The sequence below is a fragment of the Salvelinus alpinus genome, chromosome 7, assembly GCF_045679555.1.
Source record: "Salvelinus alpinus chromosome 7, SLU_Salpinus.1, whole genome shotgun sequence".
NCBI classification, from domain to species: Eukaryota; Metazoa; Chordata; class Actinopteri; order Salmoniformes; family Salmonidae; genus Salvelinus; species Salvelinus alpinus.
This window is the reverse complement of record NC_092092.1, coordinates 22,019,768-22,037,274: the sequence shown is the minus strand read 5'-3', so window position 1 is coordinate 22,037,274 and position 17,507 is coordinate 22,019,768. Positions and strand designations below refer to the sequence as shown.

At 43.9% G+C, this 17,507-nt stretch overlaps 1 protein-coding gene across 1 annotated transcript in view; it reads right to left on the bottom strand.

Moving 5' to 3' along the window:
• The window catches only part of sdccag8 (SHH signaling and ciliogenesis regulator sdccag8), a 55,718-nt gene that overhangs the window by 34,309 nt on the left and 3,902 nt on the right, over positions 1-17,507 (bottom strand). Inside the window, exons 4-13 of the mRNA XM_071409422.1 lie at positions 17,119-17,232; positions 16,760-16,885; positions 16,552-16,656; positions 16,313-16,377; positions 15,981-16,172; positions 15,356-15,494; positions 13,878-14,030; positions 13,315-13,449; positions 7,439-7,555; positions 6,924-7,066 (exon numbers count right to left, since the gene is read on the bottom strand). Coding sequence (XP_071265523.1) covers positions 6,924-7,066; positions 7,439-7,555; positions 13,315-13,449; positions 13,878-14,030; positions 15,356-15,494; positions 15,981-16,172; positions 16,313-16,377; positions 16,552-16,656; positions 16,760-16,885; positions 17,119-17,232 — 1,289 coding nt within the window. The remainder of the gene's footprint in view (positions 1-6,923; positions 7,067-7,438; positions 7,556-13,314; positions 13,450-13,877; positions 14,031-15,355; positions 15,495-15,980; positions 16,173-16,312; positions 16,378-16,551; positions 16,657-16,759; positions 16,886-17,118; positions 17,233-17,507) is intronic.

Genomic DNA, 17,507 nt, shown 5'->3' with positions numbered 1-17,507 from the left:
CCCCTGCACATTGACTCGGTACCGGTACTCCTTGTATATAGCCTCGTTATTTTATTGTGTTAATATTTCATTTTTTTATTTTGCCATTTTTTCTTTAACTCTGCATTGTTAGGATAGGGTTCGTAAGTAAGCATTTCACAGTAACGTCTACTCTTGTTGTATGCGGCGCATGTGACAAATTAAATTTGATATATTGAAAGACTGAGGAAAATGGATCTGAAAAGGCAAAACTTGCATCACATAACTTTGCTTGCTCTTTATCAAACCTTTAGGATCTGATGCATAATATTGCATATTTATAACATATTCTATGAGGAATTTCAATTGTGGGGTTAGAGTGTAACCGTTAGATGCACACTAACAACAAAATAATGTAAATAATTGAACTAAATAAGTGTATTCTAGCTGTATTTAGAGAGTATGTAGCGAATAGCTGTACCTGTAACAACCCAGATTCTGTCTACCTGCTCCACATGATAGAAGAGAGATATTGACCAGGGAGTAAATGGAAGAAAGAGTGTGCCTGTGTCTTGGTGAGAGGAGGGAAGCAGGGATGGTAACCCATCTTCCAGAAACAGTAAGTAGGGCACTCTCTCTGGACAGAGTTGGCCCGAGCGGGAACAGTTGCACCCGACAGATTTGCCTCCATTTTGCCTGAGGACTCTCAGCGTTCTATTATGTACCACCCAGCAACATGAAGAGATGGAGGAATGGGGAATGGAGAGATGGAGAGATAGAAAGCTGTGAAAGGGACTGTTGCCCTATCTGCTGAGGAAGAGTGGTACTGTTCATTGATACTGTGTCACTAGAAGACTATATGCATGTGTTTGGTCAAAAGAAAGTCTGGTCCTGAATGGAGGCTGCCTGCCATGAAATGCTTCCTAAAAATATATTTTAAACATTTAAAGAATTAAAGTAAGTATGGTTATGTCAGCACCAATTTCAAGACGTATGTATATGTTTCATAGATACAACACACTCTGAAATGTAAGATAAGGCTGTGATTGGAATTTCCTTGCTCGATTCTGAAAGAACAGCCTATTATTTTGTGATGAGAAACAAAAAACACTGAAAAAAAAGCATTGTCACCAAACCCTATAAAATACCATTATCAATATACTCCATCTGCATTCAGTGACTAGTACATAACAAGTCAAATAATACAAGGAAAATTTAAATATTAATCTTCCATTTCTATGTGTGGTTATACTGTAGCACCTATAAACAGTTGACTGACATGAGGCACATCCTAAAACCTGACTCAATATCCCAACAAATAGCTGTGATGCCCTCTGTACCTTCCTCGCAAAGGTTATAAAAAGAGTGGGGGGGGAGGGACACGTTCTCTGGAGCAGGTTGGTCTCTGTACCTTGACACGTGAGAGGGCCGGGCTGGCCGAGGCACGGTGGCAGGGAGAGGGGCACCCAACAGCGAGGCGAGAAGACACGGCAAGGTCTCATCCCAGGCCAATGGGCACACCACTGTCAACATCATGACACTCTGCGGTTCCCCTGCACACTCCCGCCTGGCCGCCAGCCTTCCCAGCTGCCCTATCCGTTACTGTCTGATTAGTTCTGCTAAGCAGCCCCTCCCCTGCCAGCCTTGCCGCCATCTGCTACCGAACAAGATGGCTGCCGCCCAGCTCCCGCTCAGTGCCTGCCCTCCTACCTGGCAGCGCCGGCGCCTGCGCTTACCCCAAAGTGCTAACACAGGTTCTCTCGGCTGGCAGCAGGCTCAGCGGACGAGATTTCATTACTACTACTTTGACAAGAGCGAGGCCTGTGTGCCACTGGCTCTTTTATCCTGCCTCTGATTGTACAACCACCTCCCACTGACTTGGTTTGCAGCAGTTTGATTCTCCACATAAATCTCCCTCTGGCATCTAGCTGCATCTGCTCACTATTTTATTCATTTTCAGATTCCCACCCTTTCAGGGCCTGTTTCCCCCTCTCTGCACTAACAGGAGTGAGAATGAAAAACAGAGAAAAAGGGAGGGCAGAGAAGCGTGTCGTGTTTAATGGAATTTTGAGATCAAATGATAAACTTTTGATCCCAGGCACAGTGGTGGTCGCAGCTTTGTTTCTGTAGCCCAAATGGTTCCCTGTTGCTGTGGGGGTGAAAGACCACATGAAGGAGAGAGGGGACTCTCAGACAGTTCATAGTGTATCGAAGGTGTCTGTCATATCAATTGCCACATCCAACTCAATGGAAAAGGTCATTGAAAATATCAGAACCAAACCGAGCCAGCGAATGAATGTCCTTGCAATGCCTGTGGGTTCAAATGTCTGTATGTTATTCTCACTACTGTAGCGTTAATTTGAACAGGACCCAGGTACAGTCAGCCATCTGAAATAGGTAAATACTATCAATATGTCTGTGGCAGACTGGCAGCAAAGGAACAGAATGGTCAAGGTACACGGAACCACACAGTCAGGTAGTTGCCTCATCAATTCATCCACACAAACACTGATCTACCAAGTGAACTGGCCAGATGACCATTCCTTCTTTGGGAGTATTGTGATGTATCTAGAATGTTCTGTCCATCCGTTCACCACAAACAGATGGAAAGCTTGTCTGGGTTTGCTTTGACAGAGGCATCATTAGTATTTGGGAGTTTGATGTGCATGTCTACGCCTGCAGGTTCCTCCTTCGAGCAGGGACATGCTTATCAATCTATCCAAACTTTGGGCCCCACATTGCCAACGACAGTTCTCAAACACCATCATTAAAATGGATGCAGAATTTCATGTGGATGAAATGAGGATGAAAGCCCATTTCCCTTCCAAGCCTCAGTATAGAGCATTGCCACCAAACACAAAGTGGACATTTTGAGGTTTTGAATATCTGGCAAGTGATGGGAATGAAAGAATGCTGTTGAGTTTTTATGCATGTTTTTTTTGTTTCGCCCTATGGGGTCCCCTGAGTAGAGCAGAGGAGGGAAGGGGAGAGGGAGGGGAACGACAAAAAGACAGGAGCAAACAAACCAACAAACAATGGGACTAAAGCCCGGGCTCAAAGGCGTCAGAAGGAGCTGAACAGAGTGGGGGGGATTAGGACATATCCTCGGCTGCCCAACGCACAGCTGGCTGATGATCCAATGCTGGAGCTGACGGGGGGCTCGTTTTCAGTGCCATCCGCCACAGGGCCTGGGGGGTGCTCTGTGTGTGTGTGGAAAGAAGAGAGCTCCCAAAAAACAAACAAAAGGCAAAAAGTGCTTCATGTCCCCCCCATTTCAAGGGGAGCTGTGATCATTCGGCCCGTGAGATGAAGACACAAAAAAAGCATGAATCAAAGGCCCGTCTCAGAAGCCTGGTCACACAGATGCCTGCCTTCCAGCCCCCTCTTCCCCTGGAAGTGACACAGAGAGGGCGTCCCCCTCTACAAAGGCCCCGTACCTCCCAAAGTGAACAGCGGGGGCGCCGCACTGACTGACACTCACAGAGACAACCCCCGAAAGGGATTTAGATGGATTTGTGTCTGTAGTGTGGTAGAGTTTGCGTTAGGGGAGAAAGAGAGAGAGGCCTGTTAGATTGGCCTGAAGGAGGAGTGTGGCCATGGACAGATGTCTGCTGCATCTGTGCTCCGTTGCTGGCCCTCTCTCGCCAACCTCCCCCTGTAGTTCACATAAACACCCCCTGCCTAACAAAAAGCCCTCCACTGCCAACGGCTGGCTGCACTGGTCACTGGCTCACTTAAAGGGCCAGTTCAATGAAAAGCAACAATGTTGAATGTTGTTCTTCCACATAAGAATTATTTGAGCAAGTAGAGTGAAGGCTTTCGTTGCAGTTGAAAAGGACATTTCTCTCTCCTGGTGTCTGGTGTACATCAAGGCCTTCTGTGTTTAGGCATCTCCTTGAGCAGACTTGTGAGCCACAGTAAGGCCAGACTAGAGAATACCAACCATCCTTCTTGTTCAGGTCATCTCAGCTTTTACAACAGAAGGAAGGAGCTAACAGGAAACTCTGATAGATGGAGCACAGTTTTACCGTACTTCTCGCTAGATCCCAGAAGCTTGCTGTATGACAGAGGAAAGCACCAGAGGTCTCAGTGCACCACAGTACAGTACTGTCAGAAAGACACACATGGTGGAGCATCACGTCCATCTCCACAGCTGTCTGGATTAGACAAGCCCACTTAAAGACAGATCAGAGCTCCACAGCGTCGGACAGGGGATGAGACCACGGTTCACTCTGTACCACTCTGTCTCTCCTCTGCATGGCAGCGGGGCACATCTGTGCCTGGCTCTGATCTAACACCTCGGCCGGGGGTGAGGAGGTGGCGGGAGGAGGAGGCTGAACTGAGCGGCTGGCAGGCCATCGGAAGGAGAGAGAGGCGCTGATCCTACCCGCCGTGTGCTGGGCGGACGGGCACAGGGCACAGGCAGGTGCCAGCAGGGCCAATCTGCCGCTGACCGCCAGCCGACCCAGTGCCACACGGAGGAGAAACAAAGGAAGCAGAAACTGTCGGCTGCTGCTATCCACTGCTACACGCCATTTTGAGCTAACGAAAAGCCTTGTAAATCTTCTAGTCTATAGTAAAGAAGATGGAATGCAGCATACTGTATGTAGGTGGAGCTGGAACGATGAGCAAATGCTCCAAAAATACTTTATGGTGGTCCAAGACAAGTTGCATTTAAAAAAAACTAGATGTCATGATGACAGCAGCTGCTAGAATATTCCCCAAAAATATTTAACACATTTTTATATTAATTTGAATATTGGCTTATAGTTTTTGAAATGCAGAAATAGAAAGAACAAGAACATACTGTAGTTACAGCCCGATTCCTTTTATGAGCTGGTAAAACATCTAGACAGTGTGTGTGCCATTGGCAATGTAAGACAAACATCAGTTTCTATTGAAACAGGTTTATTTTTAATCAACATATTCGATAGATTGCTACACATTGTGAATGAAGAGAAAACAGCATATGAATCCTCATCCCTGTCCCCGTCTCTGTCCATACTGCTATCCCTGTCCCCGTCTCTGTCCATACTGCTATCCCTGTCCCCGTCTCTGTCCATACTGCTATCCCTGTCCCCGTCTCTGTCCATACTGCTATCCCTGTCCCCGTCTCTGTCCATACTGCTATCCCTGTCCCCGTCCATACTGCTATCCCTGTCCATACTGCTATCCCTGTCCCCGTCCATACTGCTATCCCTGTCCCCCATCTCTGTCCATACTGCTATCCCTGTCCCCCATCTCTGTCCATACTGCTATCCCTGTCCCCCATCTCTGTCCATACTGCTATCCCTGTCCCCCATCTCTGTCCATACTGCTATCCCTGTCTCTGTCCATACTGCTATCCCTGTCCCCGTCTCTGTCCATACTGCTATCCCTGTCCCCGTCTCTGTCCATACTGCTATCCCTGTCCCCGTCTCTGTCCATATTGCTATCCCTGTCCCTACCTCTGTCCATACTGCTATCCCTGTCCCCGTCTCTGTCCATACTGCTATCCCTGTCCCCGTCTCTGTCCCTACCTCTGTCCATACTGCTATCCCTGTCCATACTGCTATCCCTGTCCCCGTCTCTGTCCCTACCTCTGTCCATACTGCTATCCCTGTCCATACTGCTATCCCTGTCCCCGTCTCTGTCCATACTGCTATCCCTGTCCCCGTCTCTGTCCATACTGCTATCCCTGTCCCCGTCTCTGTCCATACTGCTATCCCTGTCCCCGTCTCTGTCCATACTGCTATCCCTTTCCCCGTCTCTGTCCATACTGCTATCCCTGTCCCCGTCTCTGTCCATACTGCTATCCCTGTCCCCGTCTCTGTCCATACTGCTATCCCTGTCCCCGTCTCTGTCCATACTGCTATCCCTGTCCCCGTCTCTGTCCATACTGCTATCCCTGTCCCCGTCTCTGTCCATACTGCTATCCCTGTCCCCGTCTCTGTCCATACTGCTATCCCTGTCCCCGCCTCTGTCCATACTGCTATCCCTGTCCCCGTCTCTGTCCATACTGCTATCCCTGTCCCCGTCTCTGTCCATACTGCTATCCCTGTCCCCGTCTCTGTCCATACTGCTATCCCTGTCCCTGCCTCTGTCCATACTGCTATCCCTGTCCCTGTCTCTGTCCATACTGCTATCCCTGTCCCCGTCCATACTGCTATCCCTGTCCATACTGCTATCCCTGTCCATACTGCTATCCCTGTCCATACTGCTATCCCTGTCCCCGTCCATACTGCTATCCCTGTCCCCCATCTCTGTCCATACTGCTATCCCTGTCCCCCATCTCTGTCCATTCTGCTATCTCTGTCCATACTGCTATCCCTGTCCCCAGTCTCTGTCCCTACCTCTGTCCATAATGCTATCCCTGTCCCCCGTCTCTGTCCCTACTTATGTCCATAATGCTATTCTTGTCCCTACCTCTGTCCATACTGCTATCCCTGTCCCAGTCTCTGTCCATAATGCTATCCCTGTCCCCTGTCTCTGTCCATAATGCTATCCCTGTCCCTGTCTCTGTCCCTACCTCTGTCCATAATGCTATCCCTGTCCCCGTCTCTGTCCATAATGCTATCCCTGTCCCCCATCTCCGTCCCTACCTCTGTCCATAATGCTATCCCTCTCCCTACCTCCGTCCATACTGCTATCCCTGTCCCCTGTCTCGGTCCCTACCCCAAGCCCCTGTCCCCTGTCCCGGTCCCTACCCCAAGCCCCTGTCCCCTGTCCCGGTCCCTACCCCAAGCCCCTGTCCTCTGGCACATAAGGAGAAACTGAGGTCTGTATGAGAGGAGACAGCAGCCGGTCTGGGTGAGTTTAATATAAGGTACGGTGCTTCCTGACTGTGGAGCTGGCGCAGACTGGTGCCCGGGCTGGGCGCTGAGGGGCTGAGCACTGGCGCAGTGGCGGGCGGCAGCAGAACAGAACAGGGCAGGGTGGCGTGGGCACGGTGGTGTTGTGGCATGTATAATAGGATTAGGGGTTACCTGGTGAGGTGCAGTTGGTGCTCAGCTCGGCCCAGCCGCTCCGTCAGGCTCAGAGCCTCCGCCTGCAGTCGGCCCGCGTCCCTCTGGGCCTGGTCCAAATGCTGCCGGCAGACGCTCAGCTCCACACCCAGCTTCTCCACTTCCTGCCCCCAGCGAGAGAGAGACGGAGGGAGTTATATGTAATACATCACCCGTGCCCTTTTTCGCTATAATATTTGCCTGTAAATAATAGAGGCAACACCATGCAACCTCAAATATGCTACGTTCTCCAACTGGAAAAAATGAATAGTATTCCCATGTTTTCAACATGACAAATAAGGATGAATAATAAATCAATCCCGAAAAAGAACAGACATACTGAGACTCAGAGTTGCTTGAGAGGGGCTGCCAATCTTTTACACAAATACCTGAGAAAAGTACATTTTCTAAAACGTTCCTGCATAAAAGTGACACCAGCACACAGTCAATAAAAAGGTTGTGGATTTTTTCACTCTCCCTGCCATGCCCGGCCTCACCTGTTCAGTCATCTCTAGCTGCCGTGTTGTCTTGGAGCTGCAGTCTCGGAGCTCCCTCTCTACCTCCTCTCTCTTCAGCTGAGCCTGGCTGAGCCGGTAACGCAGCTCCCCACACACCTGGACACACAGGAGACAGGACAGGAGAAGGGGTCACAGTAGAAATTGACATTGTGTCTGCTCCTAGTTGTTTTCTACTATAGCCCTTTCATTAGAATAACCTTACCAAATACATTTGCATGTACAGGAATTTGACATATAGTACTAAATGTTGTTGATCAGTAATAATAAACAGAATTAAGATGAAGTTGACCTAAATAAAGCTCAATGCACAGTCTTCATTCAGAATCAGTAGCTAATGATTGCATTGGTTGTAATGACATACCCCTAAATGCACTCAACTGCAAGCCATGACACCCGCCATCTCAGTTTGTTCCGAAATTGTTTTGGTAGTTAGAAACAGATAATATTAGCATTCCTGTAACAATATTTTGTTGAAATGTAATTTGATCTCTGAGAAATTAAGCTAATTGATTGCACCCAAAATGGCCATTATAATTTATAATATTCATATAATATGAAATAAATATAGTACCAATTATCCATTTTGGACCAAACTTTTTATAACAATGAAGAGGTGAGGACCTACGGACCCCCCACCTACGGACCCCCCACACCAACCAGTGTACAGTATCAGTTCTCTAGTTCACCCAAATGACATTGGTTTCCTTACCCTGTAAGCAGCCTATTGACAAGAAGACTGCAGCGCATGGTTTGGTTTTGTAGGCCACTGTTTCATCATTGTATACAGATTACATTTTACTTTATCTGAAACAGAACAGTCTCTGTCATTTATTTGACTAATGTTTGACACATGGTGCTGTATCAGGATTCAAAGTGAATTGGGAGAAAACTGAAATAATTCCCATTTCTAATCATGACAAATCAAGCTTATAAAGTAGATTTCAGTGGAAATGTACAAAGACAAGAAATACCTGGGTGTATTAATACCATGCAATCTGGAGGCATATAAAATAAATTACTCTCCTTTAATAGATAGGATTGAATCTGATGTTCAGAGACAGAGAACTCTCCCTATTTCTATCTTAGGCAGGGTCAACATAATCATAAAGCTAGAGTGACTCATATGAAGATCTATTATTGGGCTGCACAACTGTGCTCACTTAAACAATGGACAGCAGACTATCCTTGTGCATGGAGGTGTATTGAAGCCATAAATATAATACCTTATGATCTAAAATATATATTCACTACTTCAGGTCCAAGGCATGGAAGAAAGAAAATCTGACAATCCAATGATTCTCAATCCCATTCGTGTTTGGGAAAATGTACATAAATTCACGAGATAGAAATAGGGCTGTTGTGGAGACGTATTACCGCCACACAGGTGGTCACGAGTCATGAAGGCAGTCAAATTCCACATCACTGTTTAGTCACTGTAATTAGGCTTCTCCAAGCTCTGATGCTGCTGCTGGTCATTAGTAGCCTACCAAACTTGCACTCTATTGTCCCTCTAATCAGTCTGACATTAATGCAAATGTATTTGAAAATCTAATCAAACACTTCATGAGAGCTCATGTTGCTCAACATTTCTATAGGCTATGCAATTGCGGGAGAAAACAGAGTGATGGCCGCTAATAAAAAGAGGAGGATCCCATCAGCTTTCTATAGGCTAGGTCTACTATATTTATTTCTCAACTTTCCTAATATTAAGCACATTGCTTATATTTACAGCAGGAGTAAAGCCTACCTGGCTGGCATGAAAATAAACCACGGGGAAAAGCATCCTCCATTCACTATTTAAGTGCATAGATGACATGTATTTTTTCCCGCTTCCTCGTTTCGATACAGGTGCATGATAATGGTCCATTCTAAATTAAAACAAATGTCACACATATATTATTTAGTATATGTAAAGACAAGATTAAATCAAGAATAGTCTGATGGGTGACAATATTAGCCTATCACTTCGGAATTCTATACTGTCACTTGTGAATGATGTCCAGCGTAAGAATCAATGCCTTTTTTGTGTGATTTTTTCTAAATCATAGTCAAACACGTAGCCTAGCCCATAGGCCTATATGTTTTAATAATGTTTGTATCACAACTAAAGTGGCCAGATAACTTCTTAGAATTAAGCACATTATTCCACTTTACAAGGTGTATAGAGCCTAACTGGCATATATAAGAGGCATGTGAGTTTCAAGTTTGGGGAAGGTAATTTTCACCATAAAAATGCACCCTTATAATAAAAGCATTACATGCATAATCACATTTGCGGTCACTTTTGATAATAGTGTTTTCCGCTAAAGGAACATTCACGCTTCTAGCCTACTGCCGTGTGCTCACTGCTGCCCTTATAATGTGAAGAAATAGCCTAATAGTTTAACAACATTTTAAGCTAAACCTGATCTGTTGCGCCAGCCTCATTGCATAAAAACGTTTTTTTTGGTTGGTAGTGGTTGTATTAATTTGGGCTCTATCGTATCCCACAACTGTCCCAGAATGGAATATTTATTTCTTGCACACAATAGGTCAACTTTTATACTATGGGGGATAGTAGATTAATGTAGGCTAGTGCTTTTGCTGTTCATTAGGCCTACTCATCTTGTTGGCTGACGAAAAGTAAATGTGGACAGTTCTTCCAATATCTTCAATATGCAACTCGGAATTGGATAAGGATGCACGCAGTTGCATCCCCAAAGTGTCTCTCTTCAATTGATTCCTGTGAGAAAGACCCAATAAAACATGACGGAGAACCATGTGAGTGAGAAGCGCATCGGATTGCGCAGCACACTCAGGGAGGTCACACCGCAGCACTCCGGGCTGCAAAAGGCATGGATTTTTTTAGGGTGCATTACGGCCACAAAGGGGATGCCGCCGTGAAATTTGAGGCATTATCAAGTGCTTGTCAAATTGTCAATGAGAGACTGTTGGAGTGTGTACATACAGCCTTTGCAAAAAACAAAGCAGAGATCATGCCTTTCAAGGGACTTTTTTCAAATCATCATTAGTCTCATCATGTATTAAAAATCAAAACATATAGCCCAACGTTTGTAACTACTAAAGTTACATTAATAACTCTAAATTAAGCATATAGGAGTACCTATTTCTTTGTTAAATTGCTCAACACAGAAAAGCCACATGTGCGCACTCCCTCAAATCGTTTGGAGAAAATATTAATATTTCATTCAGCTTTGTTCAATTGTATCCTTCATTCTATAAAATAATGCCACGGAATTATAAGCAAATCTTCCCTGCCAAATTAACTAGTGTCACCCACAGCCATTTGGCATAGCCACATAAGGACAACTCAGAGTTTGCTATTCTGTTCTTCTGAAATAGACTACATTTTCTTCATATCATGATTATTTAGACCTGTCTAAAATAAATAATGGATTTATTGTGAAGGTGTAGGCTATATTACATGGATGAATTAGACTTTTTTAAATGGCTTGTAGGCTATGTGTGGAAGCCAGGAGATGCTAAATGTGTTTATGTTAATTAAACGGTCAATTACCGTTTGACAATAACGACTGACCATTTGTGACCGCCACAGCCCTATGTGGAAAGAACCTATTTCACCAGACACCCCTGTTTGGAATAACCCCACCTTACCTCCAGCGCTTCATGACAACACCTTTAAGTCCTGCCTCCAAAGTGGCATTGTGAATTTTGAACATGTGTACTATGATGACCTCTACTGTCATTGAATCAATTACAGGAAAGATTTGGATTATCCAAGGCCCATTTCTTTAATTTCCTAAAACTCAGAAATCTTATTCAATCTCGTCAACAGAATAAGCATAGAAAAAATACTGAAAGAAGTTTCTACGCCAAAGAAGTTGATTGCCAAGTTATATAAAGGGTTGCTTGAAACTCTACCTGATGGTTCAGAACCTATAAAGAAAAAATTACAAACCCATCCAAAGGAAGAAATTGAGGAGAATCATTGGTCACAGATATGTGAAAATGTTCAAACCTGCTCTTAAAACCTAAGAGATAAACTACTGCAATTTAAGATCATTCATAGGACTCACTACACTCCTGCCAAAATACATGTATTGCACCCAGAAATGTCACATCTCTTTTGGAGAAGCAACAAGAACAAAGGAACCATATTACATATGCTGTGGTCTTATGATAAACTGACACCATTTTGGGATAATGTATGCGCTATCATTTCATTGAGTCCAGGAATGTATATCCTTCCATCTCCACGATTATGTCTGTTGGGAAATGTAAATATTGGTGATCAGAGAAATTTTGCAATGTAGGTCTAATTGCTGCAAAAACATATATAGCCATCAAATGGAAAGTCTCATATTCACCCTCAACAACAAACAGGTGGAATTAACTATCTATCTAGATACATACATCCCGTTAAATTTGGTATATTATAAAGTTAAACAGAAACCTGAAATATTTGACAGAATTTTGAAAAACATACTGTATGTTGATCACCTTAAAATGTGTTTTGTATAGTTGCCATTTTGTTTTTGTGAAGTCCTGTAGAAAAACGATTTTAAAAAACAAATTGTCAAAAAATATATTAGGTTTATGTCCCATCCTTCATCCTGATTCTGACCACTAGATGATACTGTTCCTGCTATTAGGTGATACAAAAAAAGAATTCCCCTCAATGTTAAAGGGATAGTTCATCCAAATTACAAAATGACATTGGTTTCCTTACCCTGTAAACAGTCTATGGACCAGGTATGCCAGCAACCCATGCTTTGATGCTTTGTTTACCTGGCCACTGTTTCAAATGCTAACTTTTTAGCATTTGTGCCACAAATTCAATGCAAGTCAATAATACCTATATTAAAATCTGTAAATACAAAATTAATTTTGATAATTTTAACATGAAACGTGATAATGCTAATATAGGTACCATTTTCTTGCATTGGATTTCTGCCACAAATGCTAAAAATGTTGCATGTGAAACAGTGGCCAACAAAACCCATGCATGGGTTACTGTCATACCTTGTCAATAGACTGCTTACAGGGTAAGAAAAACAGCGAATTATCCCTTTAACATTGAGTGGAGATTTTTTTTTTGTATCACCTAATAGCAGGAGCAGCACCATCTAGTGGTCAGAATCTGGTAATATCAGGATGTAGGATGGGATATAAACCTAACAACTTCAATGACAAATGTATCTGAACAGGGGGGAAAAAAACATCCCCAAGTTCACTGGGAACACATTACATAGCAAGAAGAAACAATACTCAGAGCCGCAGCTCCATAGTTGTCAAACACAGAAAAACTGATACTATATACTCGTTGTTGACATGGAGTGTGTGTGTGTGTGTGTGTAGGGGGGGGTCCATGGGTGGCTTTTGAACATTTCTTTGGATTCCTCATGTCTAACTAATTGTTAGAAAATAGATCAATATAGTACCTATTGAATATTATATGAATCCTACAAATTAAAATGGCAAATTTGGATGGAATCAATTAACTTAATTTCTCAGATCAAATTATATTTCAACACAATGTTGCAGGAATGCTAATCTGTTTCTAACAACAGAAACAATTTCAGAACAATCTGAGATGGTGGGTGTTGGAATCCTATTTTTTGTACTTTTGAGGTGGAATGACCCAACTGCCTCCTAGAACTGGAATGGTTAGAGCTTGAAGCTTCCAAATAAAATATTGATATAGACAAGGCTTTGGTGCCACCCAGTGGCTTTAAAATGCATTAAAAAGATGTCACTGAAATCACTCTCCTCTAGGGACTGCAGTAGTGTGTACTGTGTCTGTAACTGCCAGTTCAACACCTTAGCCACTATACCAACAGGCTCAAACCTGGAACCTCTCTATGTGTTGTACAGTAGTAAGGTGGCTCCAGTACCTTGCTGGTGTCCTGCTCCTGTGATGTGAGTTTGCGTAGGGTCTCATCCAGCTGAGTGCTCAGGGAGCCCCTCTCTCTTTCCCCCCTGGCCAGTTGACCCTCCAGCTCTGCTACCCTCTGGGATAGGCTGGCCACCTGGGAGTGGAGACAAAGAAATTGATCAAACTGAAATCCTACTGTATGGAAGAACGCTTCATACGTTTTGCATGGGTGTAATTGTGTAGTTATTCCACTAGATGGTGGCAAATATGAGAAATATGGCCTTTGTGATCTGTGGTCAATATTCTAATTATTTTGTTTTTTGGCCCATCCCTTCTTCAGAGGACAAAAGTAACTGTTTTAAATGTATACAATGCCTTCAGAAAGTATTCAGACCCCTTGACAGTAGTTACATAGAAAATATAGTTTTTTAATACTCAAATACTGCATCTTCAATATATTTTATGCTTGCTGCTATTGTATTACCTTAATAAAACATTTAATTAGCGACTAGGATAAATAGAGAAAGTTGAACACATCTCAATTTGAGCTTTAATGAAAGTTTCAAAGGCAGAAGGACAGACCGTTTGGGCCAGTGTCTCCTTCTCCTTCAGGGCCTCGTTGCGTACCCCCTCTCTGGCCTCAGAGATTTTCTCCTGCTCTGCAGCCATCTCAGTCTCCAGCCTATCTCTCTGTCTGGCTAGCTCCCTGGCAAATGCCTCACACTGCACCACCGCCTGTAGGAAGAACAAAACTAGTACACACAGACACGGACGGGTACACACAAGTGTCAAAGGGAGGAGGATACAGCAAAAAATATATTTCAAGTGTCTCACAAAAAAATTACCTTTCTTATGTTTACCACTTCTATATCTTGAAAACATGTACAACATCATATAAACCTTTCAGATTCACTGTTCTAATAAGGTACTGTACTAGTCTCGAAAAGCCGACCCTAGGCAACAGCAGTGACTAGTCTGCTAGATATGACAGACTCGCTTGGTCAGTCCGATAAGAGAAAAAAAGTCAGACATGCCAGAACGTTGCGATTCTAAACATACACATAGGGTAAAGGGGATACCTAGTCAGTTGTACAACTGAATGCATTAAACTGAAATGTGTCTTCCACATTTAACCCAACCCCTCTGAATCAGAGGTGCTGCCTTAAATCAACATCCTCAGCTCGGGGATTCGATCCAGCACGAAAGTGATTTTAGGGAAGGTAGTTGATGCAAACTAGCTACTTGTGAAATGCAGGAATTAAAAATAACCTCTGATCTCTATCTTGCTAGCTACTATTTTGTATTTTATTCAAGCAGATCAGGTAGTGCGTAGCCAGTGACAGTTACTCTATGCAAAACTGACGTTCTGTTATGTACAGACGTGTGAAGCCGAAACATTGGAACATTGTGGGAGGCAACCCGGATGTCTAGAGAGACTAATCACGTACAAAAGGGTCCAAGCAAAAACATTAAAACCAGTATCGTGATAACGCTGACGTCATCCATTCCTATGGAAAACTCCAAATGGTGCATGAAGCCGGAAGTATTTGAAGTGGCCATAACTAGCAAAGGATCACGGTCAATGTAGTCGTTTTCATCCTGACTAAGAGTCAACCTTAATGTCTATGCGCCTCCTCGTAGCATGCTGGCCTGTGATTGGTCTGTTTCAGCATGTGCTCCTGTGTAACGACAAATGTAGTAGTCAGAATGGATCACTATTTCATTAAATATCTTGATTTGTAGCCAACTTTAAAATAATTCACCGTGGGGATCAAACTTGATCATAATAAACACATTTTAGAGCCTAAAATGGCAATCAATTATTATATTTTTTTGTTCTGGCGATCATAATTTACATAGGCTTTCTAGGGTAGACCAGGGCTTTTGGCACCGGTACGTTGCTATGCAGGTAGCTGACCAGCAGAGCTTGTGACTTCACGCTCCAGACCGGACACTGGGGGCCTGGGTCCAAGCCATTAAAGTGTGTAGTTGAGCAGCCTGACCAGTAGATGTCACTGCTGCTCAGTAATGTTCCGCAAGTGAGTGGTTGTCTGATTCACCCTGGTCTTCTCCAGGTTGGCCTCCTCAGCCATCTCTACAGCCTGTTTGACCTGCTGGTAGGCTGCCCACTCTCTCTGCTGGGCCTCGCTCTGACTGGCCCTCAAAGAGCACAGCACACTCATCAGCTCATCACGCTCTCTGTGGGACACACACACACAGATAAACACACATGCTCATTTCAATGTGGGCAAATAAAAGCTATGTTCATCAATAATCATTTTGGTGTAAGGATACTAATTTTCAGTCACTTGTAGACATGCCATGCCCAAACAAAGCCAGATTTGTCATTTGTGATTGACATGGAGACTGAATTACTGACAACCTTGCTAAAGGGGATGGAAAATTGATTGCTTTGTGTCAGAATATGCCAACTGGATTGATTGAGATGACATCTCAATGTGAACATTCTTCCTTTGACATAGCTCAGAGGCACTGACCAACCAATGAACAAGGGAATAAATAAATTGTGATCAATGGCAAAGCCAGAGGCGTACTAGAAAGGAAAGATGTCCCTTGGTATGGTATGGTGGTATGAGGGGGATGAGACCTTGTAGGAACCCAACTACTCTAATCAATACAGGACAAAATATCAGGACAAAAGGAGACAAATGCATGATCACTGACTTGGTGAGTCTCTCAATGGCCTGGATGTGCATGTTGGAGTGTGTCTCTGCCAGCACGGCCTCATTCTGGGCACACTTCAGACAGAGGCCGCCTACGCACTTCTTGGCACTGCCCGCCGCTGCCATCGCTTCCTTATGTCTCAGACGACCTTTGACTTCTTCACACTCCTTCTGACTGCTGGCCAGGTTCTTGCTGAATGGAGGTGATCAAAACAACAGAATATCAGGAAAAACAGGATGCACGAAGAGGATGAAAAATTCAACCCTGATTAATCACATATGCAAGATCTCTGTGAATTAATGCTGATCTATAAAGTCATACAGTTCACTTACTTCAGTGACCTTACTTGAGCTTCCAGTGTCTCTGTCTGGGCTAGATAGAGGGATTTGAGCTGCTCCTGAGGCCAAGTTGATAATGTGATGTTGGAGAGGAGATTAGCTGTCAACATTACTCTCAAGTCACTTAAAAATGTAAAAGCTAGGGTAATAAAAGAATGGATCTACATGTAGAAATGCTGTCAGCTGCTGTACTCAGTACAGAAGGTTAGGTGACCATAGTCATACAGGCCTACCAGTTCTTTCTTCCATTTGTGTTCCTCTGCTTGTTGAAAGACAATATGAGCTGGTATGAAAGCTGTTCTTTGAGGACTGTCTTCCCTGGGCGGCTCGGAATTCACCTAGGAGAGAATACAACGATGAAAAATGGGTCCTTCTGTCGTTTCTGCACTTATCTCCACAATGGAATTTTAACCCAGAACCATCATTGTGAAAACCCATTACCGTGCCATCTAAGAGAGTGTAGTCTTTCAGGGTGTCTTCCACCAGTTTGGACTTGATCTCTCCATGTAGTTTCTCATTCTCTACCACCACCACCCTTATCCTCTGTTTCATCCCCAGAAGCTCCTCCTGCCAACAACATCAACGAGCAGTCACAAACAACAGATACACAGGCATACACACAGTTGTGCTTAGGTCAGTAGATGCTGGTAGAATTTTGGCGGGTTACAAATGTCCAGCAAGATGAACATCTACCACTGTAATTCATTCCATGTAATGAATATCCATTGGTGAACAAATTGAATAAGAACTTTAATGAGTCAGTGGTAACGAGACTCTGTGGGGTCATCATACAGACAGACCTTGCAGAACTTGACCTCAGCCTCCAGGTGCTGGATGTACTCTGACTGGTTGTGGAGAATGGGGACCAGGTCTTTAACGGCAGGCATGCTAGAGCTCACATCATCTTGACACCTCTGGTAAAATGGATTAAAGAAGGATTGTCTCTGTTAGTCATCAACAAACTTACAATCGGACAACAAAAGCGTTGCACCCAAACAAATTGTGCAAAAAACGAACTAGTCTGCCACACCACCAGTGTCTGAACTCAATAACTACATAGTTATTTCCAAGAGGTTTTTTGGTGATCAATCAATATATTGCTGTAGGATGGAATTGATGACGTGGAGTTGATCTGATCTAAGTAGGCCTGTAAAGGGAAAGGACATCTGGACATCTGTGTTGTGTTAAT